At 44.9% G+C, this 19,354-nt stretch overlaps 1 protein-coding gene and 1 pseudogene across 4 annotated transcripts in view; both read left to right on the top strand.

The window, feature by feature from the left end:
- The window catches only part of RBPJ (recombination signal binding protein for immunoglobulin kappa J region), a 236,367-nt gene that overhangs the window by 55,316 nt on the left and 161,697 nt on the right, over positions 1 to 19,354 (top strand). For all 4 annotated transcript variants that reach the window (XM_033948044.1, XM_033948054.1, XM_033948063.1 and 1 more), the window contains one exon: positions 11,658 to 11,696. In XM_033948044.1, the coding sequence (XP_033803935.1) occupies positions 11,658 to 11,696 (39 nt within the window). The remainder of the gene's footprint in view (positions 1 to 11,657; positions 11,697 to 19,354) is intronic.
- Positions 6,549 to 6,967, top strand: LOC117362165 (annotated as a pseudogene).

Raw genomic sequence — 19,354 nt, 5'->3', positions numbered from 1 at the left:
ATCTTCGTTTAGCTCTCATTGAGCAGCGCTATCAGTTTTGGCAGATGCCGTTTGGCCGCACCACGGCTCCATGAACATTTTAGAATATTAGAGCAGTTAGCAGTAGTGGCGTTTTGGCACAGACCGGAGATTCTGGTACTTTCATTCTTAGAAGACTGCTTGATTCGGATGTCTTTCAGCCAGGTGGATTTGTCAGACACAAACGGGTGATCTCTTTTATTTGAACTTCTTTTCTTCAATTCTTTGGATGTGAATCTTCACTTTTCCACAGAGCACATTTCTCCTGGACTAATTCTTGGAATATCAGGGGATGTTGTTCACGTAGGAGAAGAATGGGTTTCTTCCCAGAGTCGGGGGCGATAGATTACGGTCTCAGGTTTGCCTTCTTCAGTCGCCTAGAACATGAGTATGGGATTCTGTCCAGGGTGGTGATTCCACTGGGAACTTTGGCTTGCTTTCACATGAGACCACTCCAGCAGTTGCTTTTGTTCCTGTGTTTCCTGGTATTTCAAGGCTTCAATTGTAGTATCTCGTAGGCTCCTCAAGCATCGCTCATTATAAGTTGGTGGCTCAGCGAGATTAATTTTTTCAAATGCATGCCTCGATCTTTGCTGGACTGGCTCAAATTCCCTAAACATCCCAGGCTGTCACGTTGGGGGGGGGCGCCGTGCCTTCAATCCTCAGCGCAAGGAGTCTGGTATTAAGAGGAGACTCCGTACTCATTCATTCTTCTGGACTGAAGCATGGTCAGGCTACCGTTTCAGGAGTTTTAGCCCATTCCTCCGGAATGCCGATAAAAGGTCTTTTAAGACTGGGCTGAGACAGTGGTATTTCTCTACAGCCGAGAACATATGTGATGTGCTCAGTTGGCGAGTAAAGTACTTGTTCTCCTTCAATTGGTGGAATCTCATCTTCCTCTTCTGTCAGTGCTTCATTTTACAGGATAGGAAAATCTGAGCATGGATCGTCTATTGTAGGTTGACAGGTACAGCGCTGTGTTCGCCTTTCCGTGCTTTAGAAAGCATGATTAGTAGTTGTAGTAGTGGCGAAATCTTCTACATCCTGGAAATTGGGAACTTTTGATCAGGCCTTGTATTTGCTTTGTATGGCACTAGAACTAGACCTCCTGGTCTCGTCTCGGATTCAAACCTTCCTAGCTTCTTCAGCAGACGCAGGGAGTGGCGGTCAGAGGGGGTAGCAGCGTTGCTTCTTTCTCGCCTCTGATTATTCTTTTTACATGTTTTCCCCTGGCTGATGATTGGATGAATTTGCCAGCTCGCTTTCAGGGCCATCCTTGCTATGCGGATCTGTGGGGCCGTCGAAGGCCGAACTGTTGAGATTCCTGGTATCTTCGGATTTACTCGTCTAGGGTCCAATCAACCTGGATATTCATCCTACTTTGATATCACGATCTAGCTTTTGCAAAGTCATGGCTGAAGTGTGTAAGGGTTATGCAAGGCAGGTTGTTTCTTCTCTTATCCAGATGATGCAGCCGTCTTCTCCTGTGGCTTATGCTTCATTTTGGAGGTTTTTCCTTTCTTGGGTGCTTCTCAACTTTTGCACCCTTTCAGAGTTCTCTGTTTTCTATTGTTTCTTTTTTAACACATGTGGATTGCCGAGAGCTTAGCGTTCACTTCACTCCAGCATCAAGTGCCAATCTTAGATTGTTACAAGGGCTAGGTATCTCGCTCTTCACTTTCTTCTCAGCTTCATGTAGTTCAGTTCCTCAACGGAGTACAGTATATTCGTACATCTCTTGTGAAGCCCTATCCGGGGTACAGTCTTCAGGTTTTTCTTCGCAGTTTACCGAAGGCTTCATTTCAACCTTGTCTTTTGAGACTCTAAAAGGCTGTGCCGTTGAACACGGGGTTTCTTATGGCCATGGCTTCAGCTCGGCGGTTTTCTGAGTTGCAGGCTAGAGAATGACACGGTGGCGGTTTACCCGCGGCCACCGCATTTTAGCCGCGGGTCACCCGCCGAAAATGGGGAAGAAAACTAGCAGTCGCTGCGGCGACGGGGACAAGGCCATTCACTGCCCGCGGGGCGGTGAATGGTCTTGTCCCCGCAGTGAGGCATGAAGGATCGCGCGGTCCCCGCAGCTCACACCCGCCTGCCCAATCGATTCTAGTGTTTAGCCAGCTCTCTCCCTTCTCCTCACCTTAGTTTGTAGATTTTCTTTTTCGGCGACCCGCACGCTATCAGAGAGCCGCGCACGCGCGGCTGCTCAGTGTTCAATCTTCTGCTCTGACGCAACCGGAAACAGGAAGTTGCAGCAGAGCAGAAGATTGAACACTGAACAGCCGCGCATGCGCGGCTCTCTGATAGCGTGCGGATCGCCGAAAAAGAAAATCTACAAACTAAGGTGAGGAGAAGGGAGAGAGCTGGCTAAACACTAGAATCGATTGGGCAGGCGGGTGTGAGCTGCGGGGACCGTGCGATCGCTAGTGTTCCCGGCTCAAATTGGAAGGAGGGAGTGAAAGGGAAAAGGATTCTGGGCCAAGGGGATGAAGTCGGAAAGAAAAGCCCACAGCAGGAAAGAAAGGGAAGGACTGGCAGGTGAGCCAGATGCTAGAAGCAGGGGGGAGGGAAGAAAGAGGGAAAAAAGCTAGATGGGGTTGAAAAGAAGAGACACACTGGTATGGAAGAGGAAGATAGGGGAAATCTGGACACAGGAAGGTAACAGAAAGAGGGGAAATTATGTGCATGGGGCATAGGGACAGAGACATAAAGGGGACATGCCATGGGGATGGTATATGGACACAGGGGGGGCAATGACAGATACATAGGGGAGATATTAGAAATGGAGAAAATAGGAGCACAGAAGCGAGATGGTTTGTGGGGATGGGACAGGGACCGAGCTCGCAGGCTCCAGTGGCTTGCACAAATTACATTGTAACGTGCCATGAAAATAAGAGGGAGGAAGGTAGATAGATAAGCCACGTGAGAGGAGCTGAAGGGTAGTAGAAAGGAACAGATGGTAAAGGAGGGAGGGAAGGGTGGTAGTGGAAAGGAATAGGACAGACATTGAAGGAGGGTGGAGAGGAACAGACCCCGAAGGGAAATGTGGAAGACAGAGTGGGAAGAAGACAGATGCCAGACTATGCGGGAGCGGAGGGAAGAAGATGGGTGCTAGACCAATTGGGGGGGGGGGTTAAGGGAGAGGCACAGTAACAGCAAATGGAAGACGCAGAGAGAAGACACACAGTGGATGGAAGGAATTCAATGAGAAGATGTGGAAAGCAGAAACCAGACAACAAAGGTAGAAAAAAAAATTATATTTATTTATTTATTTTTTGCTTTAGGATAAAATAGTATATTAGTTGTGTTGATAAAAATTTATAAACAAAGCCCTGCCAGCTGAACATCTCTTTCTCTAGTTCAGCAGCAGGAACTTTGATTTATAAAAAAGGAATAAGCTAAATATTACAGTACTAAGGCTTATATGGATGCAGCGGGGACGGTGACGGGGCGGTGAATGGGATGGCAGTGGCGGTGACGGGGCGGTGAAAGGGATGGCGGTGACGGTGACGGGGCGGTGAAGGGAACGGCGGTGACGGGGCGGTGCAGAGGATGGTGGGCCGGTGACGGGGCGGTGACGGGGACAGATTTTTTCCCCGTGTCATTCTCTATTGCAGGCCTTGTTTGGCAGGGATTCCTCTTTCTGATTTGCAAATTCTGGGGTGTCAGTTTAGTCTGTACCACGTTTTCTTTCTTAGGAGAGGTCATACGTTCTTTTATGCCACTCTCACTTTTCCTTCCTTCTTCCTGGGAGGAGAAATGGGGAGACGTGCTTTTCTTCGCTGCATTTTTTGAAAGTGCGTAGCGTTCTCTGCGAGCTAGGTTTCTAACGACTTTTAGTTGTTTAGATCACCTTTTTGTATTCTTCAAGAGATGCCTCAAACGTATGGCAGTGTCCAAAGCCTCCATCGCTCAATGGGTCCAGGAGGACATTATTTTCCCTTGCTTGATGGCAGGGAAGCGGTTGGCGAAAGAACTTCATGTCCATTCCGCCAGAGCGATGTTTACTGCTTGGACTCAGTCCAGAGGGTTTTTCCTTGGAGGAGTTTTGTCTCGCGGCTCCTTGATCTTCCGAGAGTGCTTTATCTCAGCATTACCGGTTGGATGTGGTGGCGCTTGCGGTGGATGCGTTTAGTGCTTCGGTTGTTGCGGAGGCGGCGTTTGCTTCCCACCCAGATTGAGGATTACTTTGCTACATCCCATAGGTCTCTGGATTCATCTGCTGCTGTTGCTAAGGAAGGAAAAATTATGTTCTTACCTGTTAATTTTCTTTCCTTTAGACGCATCAGATGACTCCAGAGCCCCACCCTTTCTGGATAGTCTGTCGGTTTTTTCTTTTGCAACTTTCGTAGTTTGTTATTATTGATGGTTGTATTCTGTATTATTGCCTTTTGAGATTTGTTATGGGAAAGAAGTTTTTTACATGCTATGCCTATTGATGGTTACGGATGCTTGGGCAAGGAGCTATACTGGAGATACAAGAGGAGTGGCAGCCAATAGGACCACCTGTTAATCAGTTTCTCTATCTTCGCCTGCTGGTAGATTTGTGCTATCCCATTGGTCTCTGGATTCATCTGCTGTGTCTAAAGGAAAGAAAATTAACAGGTAAGAACACAATTTTTCCTTTTATTTTTAAAATTCTGGTTAAGTGGTTGAGGCAGATTAGAACGGAGGGTTAGGTCTTCTGTAATGTTCCTTGGGATTTCTATCTTTGGTTATACAAACTAAGAACAAGGTTGTTGTATTACCGTATACTTTGATGTCTTCTGATAAAGGTTAAGGTAGTAAGGTACAGAGATGACACTAATAAATGCTGTGTCTGTGTTTTATACACTTTGGGGCTGATTCTTCAAATGGATGTCACGATTGTAGGCGGCCTCACAGCTAATTGGGAAGAACTTTTTTTTTTTTAAATGCAGGCAGGAAAGGATGCCTACCGTATTTTCTCGCATATAACGCGCGCGTTATACGTGGTTTTTACGTACCGCGCATACCCTTGCACGTTATACGCGTGAGCGCATTGTACAAAATTTTTTTTACATAGTTCCCCCCCCGACGTCCGATTCACCCCCCCCCCGCAGGACCGCTCGTACCCCCACCCCGAAGGACCGCTCGCACGCACCTGCACCCCCACCCCGAAGGACCGCTCGCACGCACTCCCACCCGCACCCCCACCCTGAAGGTCCGCTCGCACCCCCACAGCCTCCCAACCCCCCCCCATCATGTAGAAGCTCCTATCGGTGTCCTGCTGCTTCCTCTTGGCGGTCCCGACACCTGACACGATTGGGGCAAGAGGGAGCTCAAGCCCTCTTGCTCCAGCCAACCGCGGCACCCCCGACACGATCGGGGCAAGAGGGAGCTCAAGCCCTCTTGCCCCAGCCAACCGCGGCACCCCCGACACGATCGGGGCAAGAGGGAGCTCAAGCCCTCTTGCCCCCCCCGACTCCCCGACACGATCGGGGCAAAAGGGAGCCCAAGCCCTCTTGCCCCGCCGACTCCCGTGCGAGCGGTCCTTCGGGGTGGGGGTGCGGGTGCGTGCGAGCGGTCCTTCGGGGTGGGGGTGCGAGCGGTCCTGCGGGGGGGGGGGTTTGAATCGGCCGTCGGGGGGGCATCAGGCTTTCAGGGTGGGGACAGGACTTCAAGGGGGAGAGGAGAGTCGGGGCGAGCGAAAGGAGAGTCGGGGTGGCCAGAGGAGAGTCGGGGCGGGTGAAAGGAGAGTCGGGCAGCATGCACGGTATACGGGTGTGCGCGGTATATAAAAATTTCTGTACATAAATTTGTGTTTTTCGCGTGTTATACCCGTGTGCGCGTTTTACACGGGTGCGCGTTATCTACGTGAAAATACGGTATATTGTAAGCATATGTCGCATGCATGCAGAGATGTGTAGAGATGCTTATGGATGCCCAAGGTGTGGTCTCTACCGGAAATGGCATTGGATGTCCATAAGTGTCCCTATATGTCTCCGTAGGTGCGAGACAGATACCATGCAATCGGCCTCTTTTAGAGAATCAGGCCCTTTCTTTTTTTTTTTTTTTTTGTTTTGTGCTTGTAATGCCTACTTCCTTAACAGTTAGGTTTTTACTATTATAAGTGGGACTTAAGCAAGGAATTGAAGGAGGGAGTTTGCTTTTGGTTTTCTTATTTTTCCTCTGTGGCCAGTTTTGAATATCTTTTTTTTTTTTACATATTTTCATAATTTCCTGTTGAGAGATTCATTCTGGTCTTAAAAATGGAACTGCAGAATATATTTTGAAATCTGACCATCTGAATATGCTGTATGGTTGAACTAATGCAAGAGGTCTTATGGACTGGAGGATATTTGACTCTGTAAAAATTCTTTATAGGTATTTATCCCAGAACAAGCAGGTAGCATATTCTCACATGTAGTTGATGTCATCCACATAGCCCCGCACGGACAGTGTAAAAGTGTACTGTCTTCTTATAGAGGTGCGCGTGTCTTGTTTCTTTCTTTTTTAATCCGTCAATAGATCTCGCGACTTCCTCCATCTTGTGAGGCTGCGGCGTGTCGGCGTGAAAATCATGCAGCTGTTTGTGCATGCACAAAGCCTGCACACCCTTGAGGTGTCTGGACAGGAAACTGTAGCCCAGTTAAAGGCTTGCGTTGAGTCTCTTGAGGGCCTTGCTGCTGAAGACCAGGTGCTGTTGCTGGGCGGAACACCCTTAGAAGATAAGGCAACTCTTGACTAGCCACCCTGGAAGTTGCTAGCCATATGCTGGGAGGTAAAGTTCATGGGTCTTCAGCCCGTGCTGGGAAAGTCAAAGGTCAAACTCCCAAAGTTGCCAAGCAGGAGAAGAAGAAAAAGAAGACAGGGCATGCCAAGCGGCGCATGCAGTACAACTGTCGCTTTGTCAATGTGGTTCCAACCTTTGGCAAAAAGAAGGGGCCTAATGCTAACTCTTAAAATATCTTTCTATTTGCTATTTCCAATAAAGTAGACATGAATATCCAATTAAAAAAAAAATTGTACTGTCACTTTAAGTTTTAGAAGCTTTAAGACTGCCTGAACCGTGCATACGCAAGTGCCTTCCTGCCTGACGCTGGCTCGTGCAGTTGTCTGTTTTTTGTTTTCTGTGGAGTGAAGAACATGTATCTAAACTTTGTCTAGTCGAGTTTGCCTTCCTGCTTCATATTTTTCATTAATGTCATTATTTCTTGTTACTTTTTTTTATTTTACATCCTTTACAATTTCAAGTAAATTTCTTTATTTTCATTTTCAGTGTATGTAGGCATTTTTGCAGCACTTTGTCCCCGCTGATGACATTAACAGCTTTTCGCCCTTCTTATCACTCGACCCGTGCCATTGATCTTTCCTGCTGTATCTTTTCCTGATCTTCCAGGGCTTAAAAAAAACCCCAACAAGAAGAATAAATGCCTTAACAAAGAAATTTTTTAATTCTTTTTGTTCCTGCATTTTACCTGGGGTTGGGTAATACCCTGTTTCCCCGATGGTAAGACACTGTCTTATTTTTTTGGAAGGCCAAAATATGCTCTAGGGCTTATTTTCGGGGGGATGCCTTATTTACCCATGAAGAAGACTACAGTACACAGTTATTGTTGAAAAAAAACAGAATTTTATTACATGTATTGGATGTTCTGGCCGTGAACAAACTCCTGCAGTCTCCGTTAGGGAGGGATGAGGGAAGCTGCCTGTGTTTCCTTGCGCGGAGTCACGTGCGTGCGCTGCAGTCCTGTCACTTCCTCCTCTTCACTTCATGACGAGGCGCGGCACGCAGCCATGGAGGCAAATACGGTAGACGGAGGAACCACACGGAGTCACCCACCGTACCACCCGATTCGGGTAAGCGCAGGTATCGGTGGGTGGCTTATTTGCGGGGGGGTGCCTTATTTTACATTTTTTTCTAAAAAGGGGGGGCTGTCTTATTTGATGGCCCTGCCTTATCATCGGGGAAACACGCTAGGCAAGCAGGGCTGTGGAGTCAGTAGATAAATCCTTCGACTCTGACTCCTCAGTTTCTTGTACCCCCAGCTCTGACTCCAGGTACCCAAAAGAGTCTCTGACTCCACAGCCCTGCCAGGGCTGTGGAGTCGGTAGATAAATCCTTCGACACCGACTCCTCAGTTTCTGGTACCACGACTCCGACTGCAGTACCCCAAATTGTCTCCGACTCCAACTCCACAGCCCTGCTGGCCAGTTGGACTTTTTCTGTGGTACCGTTTTCTTAGTGGTACCAGTGCATCATTGTCAACTTCTTCCATCGTGAGTTCCATCTAAACCCTGACTCTTCCCTACCTCCTGGACCACTCCAATCTGTACCTGTTGGCATAGCAGTGAAGCGGAGCAGGAGCGATCTTCCTACGCTCCTGCCCTGTGCCGTGACCTGCGATTGTAAGTTGTAAAGGCAGAGCCATGAAAATTCCAAGTTCCTTTCCTCCTTTTAAGTAGGCGACTTTGGCCCACCCCAGCCTCCCTTCTGCCTCCTCGACCTCTCCACACCTTACCTGGTGGTCTAGTGGTGAAGTGGGCTCAACCGTTTGTTTGCGCTAGTGGTGAAGTGGGGCAGGAGCGATCTTCCTATGCTCCTGCCTTGTGCAGATCCGTCAACAAAAATGACTACTGCGAGTTCCCGTGGTCTCACAAAACTACAGCGGGAACTCACAGCAGCCATTTTTGTTAATGGCTCTGCACAGAGCAGGAGTGTAGGAAGATCGCTCCTGCCCCACTAGACCACCAGGTAATGTGTAAAGAGGTCCAGGAGTCAGGAGGGAGACGGGGAAGGTCAGAGTCTGCCCTAAAAGTTATTTGCAATTTTTCCATATTCGTAGGTCGGCTCTGTCGCTAACCCCCTGCGAATATGGAAGAAGTGTACCTCTGTACAGGTTGCTATCTGTGTCAAATAGACCAATGGGATGTTGTCCATTCTTTCTTGCGGTTTCCATACTTCCCTTAAAAAAACAACAACAACCCAGAAGACAGAGGAAGAAAACTCCAATTCTTTTGTTATTCTAATGAGTTTGGAGGACTGGGAGTAGCTGTAGGGGAAGAGGAGGCCACTAATACATCATGCTAAGGATGAAATTACACCTTTCAGGCCTCACTTGTATTCATATCTGGTCTAGCTGCAAAATTTCTAGACCTTGCATGATCCTCTGATTATTCCTTTGTAGTTACTTGCACCTATTACATAGCATCTCATAATGCTATCTTCACAGTTTCTCCTTTCCTTTTCTATGTTTCTATCAGGAATGGACACTCCGTTATTTCCAGTTGAGACCTTTTCTCTATTGCAAGTCTCAACTTATTTCTTTATATATCTGTTATATATTCCACTACTTCATGACTCGCTAATATTAAATATAGCTAGTACTTTCAAATTTTTTTTTTTTACTACTTATAAAAAACAAAACCAACTCACCCCAGGAGGATTGTGTGCCTCACTGGTGGAGCTACTGCCCCTATGCCCATAGGTTGTGCAACTGGGTCCCAGTACTGCTCCTTGTGACTCTTTGCAGGTCATGTCACACAAATGGTGGGATGCTCTAAATGTCACTTTTTCCTTTATTCCGTTTGAGTCAGTTGAGTTTTTCTCCATTGCATTTCCTCCCTCAGTGCATTCAATTCTTTCTTCCTTGTTGACCCTTCATTATTTTCACCTATAGCGTTTCATTCTCTAGAAACTTCAGACTAATCCAGTACTTGGCAAAGTTTCTTTGACACTCTAGGGTAGTGGTTCCAACCCTGTCCTGGAGGACCACCAGCCAGTCAGGTTTTTGGGATAACCCTAATGAATATGCATGGGGCAGATTTGCATATAATAAAGGTGACAGGCATGCAAATCTGGTTGGTGGTCCTCCAGGACAGGTTTGGGAACTGTTATAGGGTATTGGAGGTTTTTTTCCCCTGTTGTGGCTCTTTAGGCCTCTGGCCTTTTCTCTAATCTATGTATGTCCTCCTTTATGCTTACAACCTGCCATGCATTCAGTGGAAGAGTGGTCTAATACTTAGAGCAGCTGCCTCAAAGCCCTGAGGTTCCGAGTTCAACTCCCAGTGCAGTTCCTTGTGACTCTGGCAAGTCTCTTAACTGCCCAGACAGTTATTCCTGTGCACTTCTTTTTTCAAATCTCCAATGACTGCTATGTTGGATTTTAATTTCCTTGGTGCTGTTTTCAGTTCTTCAAATACAACAAACTTTTTTTCCACTAGTGGACTTCATGTTCTACCGCCACTATTTCTATTCCATTTCATAAGCTAGGGAGTCCCACAAGTGAGAATATGCTGCCTGCTTGTCCTGGGATAAAGCAGAGTTACTTACCATAACAGGTGTTATCTGGATACAGCAGGCAGATATTCTCACATACCACCCACCTCTCCTGGTTGGCTTCTTCACTTGGGCATAGAACTGAGGACCTCGCAAGCCGGTGTCGAGTGGGAAAACACTCGCACAAGAGCAATGCGGGCAGTCTTAAGGTGTCTAAAGCTTAAAGTGATAGTACACTTTTACACTGTCCTTACCGGGCTCCATGGCTGATGTCACCCACATGTGAGAATATCTGCCTGCTGTCCCCAGATAACACCTGTTATATTAAGTAACTTTGCTGAACAGTCCTCTCATGTTATAGTCTTTCAGTGCTTTCTTAAGCACTGTCTTCATTTCATTTGGTTCACAAGTCACTACTCTTTTTCTCTTGGGGTCTGCAGACCAGTTTTGGAAAGAACACATACCCACACTTACGCTGGAAATAAAGATTAAAGTCATCTTTCATACAGTGAGCTAACTTAAGCTGCCCATTACTTTTGATATGTAAAACTGGACTGCTGATAAGTGTTGCTGGATTTTATTAAAACACTGAGATGGGTGTTGCTGAAACTTTTGAAATGGTGGATTCTAAAAATGTTTTAACCTTTTCCTATCATAATAAATTTTACGTTACGCTGGTTCCAATCATAATTATCGCTACTGCCCGCTACATTTTCTGCATCAAAGTCCAAATCATTATCCAACTCAGACTCCGAACTACTTAGTAATAAATAAATGGGAGAAATGATAAGTAGAAGTGTACTGTATGTCCCATGCCATGGGACATACAATGGCAATGACATTTTTGGAATGTCCTGTCATCCGGGACACACGATAGGAAAAGGTTAATGAATATTGGCTTTTCTGTGCTTTGTACAAGGACAAACTAGAAAATAATTTGAAAGTAAAGAGATATACGTATAGGGTGAGGGCTAGTATGCAGGATAGATGAGATTTCCAGCAAGTGACATGAACAGTTTTTTTGCTAAAATATTACAAAATACATACATATATACATAAATATTTAGGTGCATTAGTTTTTCTTGAATCATTTTATTACGTTTTACCTTGGAAAAATAAATGTTTGGGAAAAACCTGTATAACACACAAAGATTCCATCTATCTTTGGAATGTGTGTTATATTTTAATCATGTTTTGAATGGTATGCATAAGGTGAATTTAAATGAAGGAAAGCTTTTGGTTAGGAAACCTGTTCTGCTGCTCTTTTTTCTGTATTGGTTTTGGGTTTTCTTGTCTATTATCACTATATTTTATTCCTGACATTTTTATTTTGAAATAATAAGGAAATATGAATATTTGGTTTCTGATTATGTAAACCTTGACTCTTATTTGTTTACAGGAAGTTTGGGGAGCGACCTCAACCCAAACGCCTCACAAGGTAAGCTTTGACCTGTTCATTATTTACTGCAGTATTTACTTTAAAGGTACTGCATCACAAGTTGGAATGTGTTCAGGTGTAAAGGCGACTTTTTTCCACCATCTTGTTACAGTAGCTCAGCTTTTTTTTTTGCTCCCAATTTTCTTAAGTAATAGAGTTACAAATATTTTCTGTCTTTGTAGAATTGCACTTTTAGTGTAGTTGCTTGTTGCTTTTGTTGGTTTAACTAATAGAGAGGGAAAGGGGAAAAGGTAAACTGTAGGGATATAACAGAAGTAACTACACAGTGGTCCAACATCCAGATGAGACTCACCAAGGTGAGAGGAAAAATGAATCATGAGTTAATTTCAACTGAAAGATTCAGTTCAGACAATTGAGGCATAGTTGATTAGTGTTTCTAAAATATATAAATGAAGCATTTACAGGTGGTAAAGAAATGTGTTTGTTTTGTTAAAAGCTTGCTGATTTGGGAGGCGTCACGTGCCTGCTTGTAAGATGGCCGCTTAGCTTTTCTCCTCCGCTCAGCCCCGTTAAACTTTTTCCACGTTCGGCCCCCGAAGCTTTCAAAGTGGCCAGAAATCGCTCTTAAAACATCACAGAATGTCTTCTAAACAGGGTAAGACAGATTCCTCCTCTGCCGCGGCTCCCAGCACGTCGCATTCTGCCTCAAAGCGATCTAAACATGAGCCACCATCTCCCGCCAAGGCCTCATCCTCCTGCACGCCCAAAATTAACTCCTCAATCTCACAAGACCTGCAAGTTCTCCGCGAACTAATGCAGGAGAATCTCGCTGCCACTGCTGAAATTAAAAATGAGATGGGCACCATAATGTCCCAGCTAAAACACCATAACAGCACATGATTCTCAATACCAGGCAATCCAGCGTGACTTACATAAGATCACCTCCTTGCATTCTGACATGGAAGATTTATCTAATAGAATGCGTCGGAGCAATGTGCGCCTCATTGGATTACCAGAATTAATAGAAGGATCTGATATGATGGCATTTTTACATACTTTCATCCCTGACACACTGAAACTTCAGTTTTCTCCACCTCTAGAGATCGAGAGAGCGCACAGGGTTCCCTCGGGCCCTCCATTGCCTGCTAAGCCTCCCAGGCCGGTAGTTATAAAACTACTAAGCTACCCTCAAGCCATCCAAATTCTCCAATCTGCAAGGTCTGCCTCAAATTTAATGGCAGATGGCAAACGCATTTTATTTGTTCCTGATGTCTCAAAAACAACTGCTCAGAAGCGAAAAGCTTTTCTCTCCATGCGACCTCAACTAAAGTCCATAGGTGCGCAGTATGGATTATTCTACCCGGCCCGCATGAGAGTGACATACCATAACCAGACCAAAAATTTTGACAATCCAGTGGATCTTCAAAAATATCTGGATGAAACCATAGGAGTCATGACCTGATCTCCTGCACTAAACTGCTTAACCCACTTTTCACTTTGCGGGGCCGCACCCAGCATTTGTTCTGACAATGGGGCTGATTGCGGAGAGATTGCTGAGCCTCTCTTGCCAGCATGCGATCCCATTCTTGGATCTTCATTTGTTTTATTCTTCTCAATGTCTACAAGCATGTTTCCTGTGTTGTTTTAGTTTTTTCCTTCTTTGCTTCCTCCCTCGTGGATGAGATACCCACCATTGCTCCTACCAGTATTCCACTCTCCTATCTCCAATATCATCTGGATTACACCGCTGCAAGGCCGCCTTGATGACTAAACTTCATATTGTCTCTCTCAATGTTAAAGGAATCAATCATCCAATTAAAAGGAAGAAGATTCTACACTACTTCAAGCACCTTGCTGCGGAATTCTGCTTAATACAAGAATCCCACCTTACTCTGGATGAAGCACAGAAACTAACTGGTGGTTAGGTAGAGCATTGCCTTGCCGCTCCAGCTCAGAACAAAAAGAATGGAGTTATCACCTTGATAAAGAAAAATCTAAATTTCCAGCTATCCTCACACAGCTTTGACCCTAATGGTAGATGGTCTCTAATCACGGGATCCATTTTAGGCAAACCTCTGAACCTCTTCAATGTCTACGCCCCCAATGCGGATGACCCTTCCTTCTTCCAAGCTTTTCAATCTCTCAATACCTCTTCTTCGACCACCAACACCATCTTTGCAGGAGACCTCAACTTTCCGATAGATCCCTTCATCGACCGCTCCTCTACTTGCCGTCCTGCCAAACTGAGGGTTCGAGCGGCTCTCACCAAACTCATGGACCTCCATGGATGGTCGGACATTTGGAGAATCCTCCATCCCACCACTAGAGACTACACCTTCTACTCTGCTCCCCATCAGTCCCATTCAAGAATTGACTATATTTTGGGCTCCAAAGACATTGTGAACCTTGTCACCTCATCACAAATTCATGATATCACAATTTCAGATCACGCTGCTGTATCCTGCACCCTCAACTGGTCCGCCAATCCTTCATTTCGACAATGGCGACTAAACAACTTTCTTGTACACGACGAGACCTTCCTCTCTCATATCAAATCAGAATCTCAAACTTTCTTTATCAATAACCTCAACTCAGTATCGCATTTCTCAACCGTTTGGGAATCCTATAAAGCCTGGCTTAGAGGTGAAGTAATCAGCTTTTCAGCTTTCCAACTCAAAAAACGTAAATCAACTTTGCATCAACTTGAAACTGATATTCACGCAAGTGAATCCCAACTGTACAATCGACATGATCCTCTTCTATATAAGAAACTTCAACAATTAAAATTTCAATACAACGAAATCTTCAGCTCCCTTGCATCAGCTTCCATCTTTCGTCGATCTGCCACGTATTACTCATCATCCAACAAGACTGGTCACCTCCTGGCTACTTACCTAAAAGGCAAACGCTCAATAAACCGGATCACCCACATCAAGTCCTCTGATGGTAGCATTCACACTTCTACCAAAGATATGCTAAATGATTTCCGCTCTTTCTATGAAGAGCTCTACTCGTCTGATAATATTTCATCTGATAGTTCCATCACTGATTTTCTTCGTCGACTGAACCTACCTGCACTATCAAAAACGCAGCAACAATCCCTTCAACAGCCAATATCGTCGGATGAAGTTATTCAGGCCATAGCCTCTCTATCTTCAGCCAAAGCGCCTGGTCCTGATGGCCTCTCATCGGAATTTTTCAAATTGTTTTCTACCCTCCTCACGCCTCATTTACTTTCCTACTTTCAAGATCTACAATCAACTCCACATGGACTCAATCGCTTTCTAGAAGCCAATATCATCATTCTCCAAAACCGAACAGAGACCCTCAGTTAGTAAAGAATTATCGCCCTATATCTTTGTTAAATATAGATTATAAAATATTTGCTAAAATTCTTGTGTTTCGCTTAGAAAAAGTTATGTCTTCCTTAATTCACAGAGACCAAGTTGGTTTGATGAAGGGTCGCTATGGAGCTGATAACACTAGACTCCTATGCCACGTACTTCACTTTGCCCGGACGAGCACTACTCCAGCTGTTCTTGCTTCACTTGATGCTGAGAAAGCGTTCGACAGGGTAGAGTGGAAGTACCTTTTCGCTGTCCTAGCTCAATATGGTTTCCCTCCATCCTTCATTCATTTAACTTCACTGCTTTACCAGTCTCCCACTGCTAAATTAATAGTTAATGACGAAGCCTCCTCGCAGTTTCCACTCCACAGAGGCACCCGTCAAGGTTGTCCAATGTCCCCTCTTTTGTTTAATTTAGCCCTCGAACCTCTCCTCACAGCCATCAGACAGTCCACAGACATCAAAGGCATAACCATCGCCAATATCGAATTTAAAATCTCGGCTTATGCAGATGATGTCCTCCTGTACTTGTCTGACCCGGAACCCTCACTGACCTCTTTAATGCAATTGATTACTTCCTTCTCTTCGCTCTCAGGCTATAAAATCAATTGGGACAAAACAGAACTCATGCCCCTCAATGATTCTTGCATCCCCTTTATTTTCTCCTCTCAACCTTTCACATGGGTCTCTAAGGGAATCAAATATCTTGGAATCACTTTCGATAGGGACCTACCTTCCACTACCCAAGCAATCTGCTCCACTCTTCTAAGTCAGATTTCCACCACCCTGTCATCTTGGTCTCCCTTACATCTCTCTTGGTGGGGCCGTCTCGACTCTTTAAAAATGGTTGTGGTTCCGAAATTAACATATATCTTCAATATGTTTCCTCTATTGCTCCCCCCTATTGTATACAAAAAACTGGAAGCTAGAATGCTTAGTTTTCTATGGAATGACAAACCCCATAGAATCTCTCTTAAAAAGTTGAAAACCCCTACTTTACAAGGCGGAGTCAACTTTCCAGATCTCTTCAGTTACCATAAAGCCTTTATCCTCAGACAAGGGGCTGAATGTCTTGTATCCCCCTCCCCCAATGATCACCCCAATTGGTTGCGCCTAGAAATGTCTTTGATGTCTCCCTTTCCGCTGATAAGACTTCTGGGTACAACTATTCCCCAAATCTTTCCCGTAATCCCATCATGGCGACCACACACAAAACCCTCATGGACCTTGATGCCCACTTGGACACACCTTGGAACAAATCTTCCTTTTGCCCTTTATGGTATAACAAATGTCTTCTGATAGATAAAAAACCCATCTGCTGGCCTTCCTGGTTTCAACAACAAATTTGGGACCTTGGATCCTTATGTCGACCAGATGGGTCTTTTCTTACCTTCAGTGAGGTCATGGACTCCTTCTCAATCAAAGAATCTCATTTCTATAAATGGTTACAGCTGAAATCTTCCCTCAATAAATCAGGCCTCTTACCTATTCCAGTAAACTCTACTCCCTCTTTATATTCCCTCAATTTTTAGCACTAGGTCATACAGCATCACACTTTTATAAACTTCTCAAATCCCTCCTTCCTTCCTTGTTAACCCCATTACACTCCTCATGGGAAGTGGACTTGGGGATTCAAATATCCGATGAAGTCTGGAATATGGTTTATAAATCCACTTTTCGAACGTCCCGCTCTGCATCCATCCTTCAACATATGTTTTTCTTGCTTCACAGAACTCCGTGGACCCCAGTCAAATCTCATAAAATCAACCCCACTTACTCCAATAAATGTTGGACCTGTCAAACTGAAGTTGGTACTCTTAAGCACCTTCTTTTCTCTTGCCCAGCAATCAGCTCCTTCTGGTCCTCAGTTTGGGCTACAGTTTGCACAGTCTTCCAGATCAATATTCCACTGACTTACCAAATGCTCTTACTAAAATCTTCCGCAATATCTGATGATCTCTCAGACTCCGATCATCTTCTCTTTGATATTTTACTCACCTTGGCCTTAAAGACTATTCTCACTTATTGGAAGGATTTATCCAAAGCTTCACACTCACATTGGTGGAACCTCGTTTGTCTCACGTACAGAACTGAAGCGTATTTGGCTAAGTCCTCCAATAGGTTTCCTCGTTTCTAGCTCAGATGGAATCTACTGAAACTCTACCTGCACTCTTCTCTCCCTTGATTGGACCCTTCTCTAGTCTTTCTTCTCCCTTCCCCCCTTTTCTTTTACTCATCTACTTATTCGTCTATCTACTTACTCATTCATTCATTTGTTTATTTATTTATTTTCTTTTCTTTTCTCTTTCTCTCTTTCTTTCTCACACTTATTTCTCTCTCTCCCTTTATTTTGCCTGGAACGTGCTTGTTTAGGTAGTTAGGATACAGTTTGTTGTATTAGATATGCTATGAAGAAAATTTCTTAAGGAATGTACGAATCCATGTTCATGTTCTGCATTTCATTTTCTGTATTTGTTGATTCCATTCATTGGCATATCTTTTGTTTTCCACTATTATGGATTGTTTTATTCCATACTTTGTAATTTTGTAAAAATTCAATAAATAAACATTGACTAAAAAGCTTGCTGATTTGTGGTATAAATTTTAAGAAACACCTGTTATGCTAACTTTCCTGAGAATAACTTTGATAATATACAGTTAAAAAAAAAATCTTCATTAAAGATGACCAAATTACCCTTTCTTTGAGAATACTAAGCTGCATTAGCGTTTTTAGCGCACGCAGCATTTTAGCGCACGCTAAATCCGCGCTACGTGGCCAGAACTAACGCCAGTTCAATGCTGCCATTAAGGTCTAGCGCAGGCGGCAATTTAGTGTGCGCTATTCCGTGCGTTAAGCCCTAACGCGGCTTAGTAAAAGGAGCCCTAAGTTAAAGTTGAATGTTAGACAGAGGGAAGTTTTGTAGAAAACTGAAGATGAAGAGGATTCTCTAGCAGCTGTTCTTGGCCTTTTGTTTATTTTTTAGTCAATTATTTCCTTTGAACTGTTAATTATATTTTTCAATAAAAAATTAACATTACCTTTCCCCCCTCCAAAAAAACAACAACCTCTACCCCAGTTTTGGCATCATGCCTTCATCTGGGGCTTAAAAATTACTTAAAATCTCTCCTTTAAAAGACTAAAGCAAATGATGCAGTATATTCAGGGCCGGATTAATTCTTCGAGGGCCCCTAGGCACACAAGTACATTGGGCCCCCAGCCCTGCCCCGCCCATGCCCCACTCCCAAGGAAGAGACAAGTTCATCTAATCATGTATTTTTTAATGGGTATAACTTATGGGCAGACTGGATGAACCGTTCAGGTCTTTATCTGTCGTCATTTACTATGTTACAATATTAAATGTGATGTCCCCGTCCACTACCCCATCTGAAGCCAGCGTTCCCTAGACAGGAGGAGCACCTACCTGCCTGCGGTTCCCACCCTCCCTGGATCCCATGACACGATCCTCGGGCAGAGCCTCACTTACCTGCAGCTCACCTCAATCTCTGGGCTGTAACCAGCCAAAGACACCACCACGGGATTCACTTTATAATCTAGTCCTCCCCAGAGCAGCCCGCGGAACAGCACCCTGTGCCACTTCCAGCCACTGCCGCCTCCTCCTTCTCCTGCCCCGCACGGCAGCCACCGTCCCCTTCTCACTGCTGCCGCTCAATGGTATTACTCTTTATTAGAACCACCAAGAAGCTAGACTCTGCATACAATGCAAGACCACATAAACAGCGATGCATCTCCCCTAAAGCAAAAAAAAAAAAAAAAAACACAACATTTTTTCTACCTTGTCTTCTCTGGTTTCTGCTTTCCTCATCTTCTTGTCACTCTCTTCATTTCATCCACTGTCTACCCTCTCTCTGCCGTTCTCTATGGCATCTTCTCTCCCTTTACCCCCATTGGTCTGGCATCCATCTTCTTCCCTTCCCTCCTCCAATGGGCTGGTATTTCTCTCCTCTCCTCTCCTTCCCTTCCCTCTCCCACACCCCCATGGTCTGGCATTTCACTTTCTCTTCTCCCTTCCCCCACTTCAATCAGCATTTGCCCCCTTTCTTTCCCTCCAACCCAATTCCTTCCAGTATCCTTCCCCCTTATCTCTCTCTCCCCTTTCCCTGCACACTAATTCCATCAGCATCTGCCCCCTTTCTCTCCCTCCAACACAATTGCATCTAGTATCCTTCCCCCTTGTGTCTCTCTTCCCTTTCCCTGCACACCAATTTCATCAACATCTGCCCCCTTTCTTTCCCTCCAACTCAATTGCATCCAGTATCCTTCCCCCTTATGTCTCTCTCCCCTTTCCCTGCACACCAATTCCATCAGCATCTGCCCCTTTTCTTTCCCTGC

This window comes from Geotrypetes seraphini, chromosome 1 (genome assembly GCF_902459505.1).
Source record: "Geotrypetes seraphini chromosome 1, aGeoSer1.1, whole genome shotgun sequence".
Classification (NCBI taxonomy): domain Eukaryota; kingdom Metazoa; phylum Chordata; class Amphibia; order Gymnophiona; family Dermophiidae; genus Geotrypetes; species Geotrypetes seraphini.
Note: the sequence above shows the minus strand (reverse complement) of the source record. Positions and strands in the feature narration are given on the sequence as shown.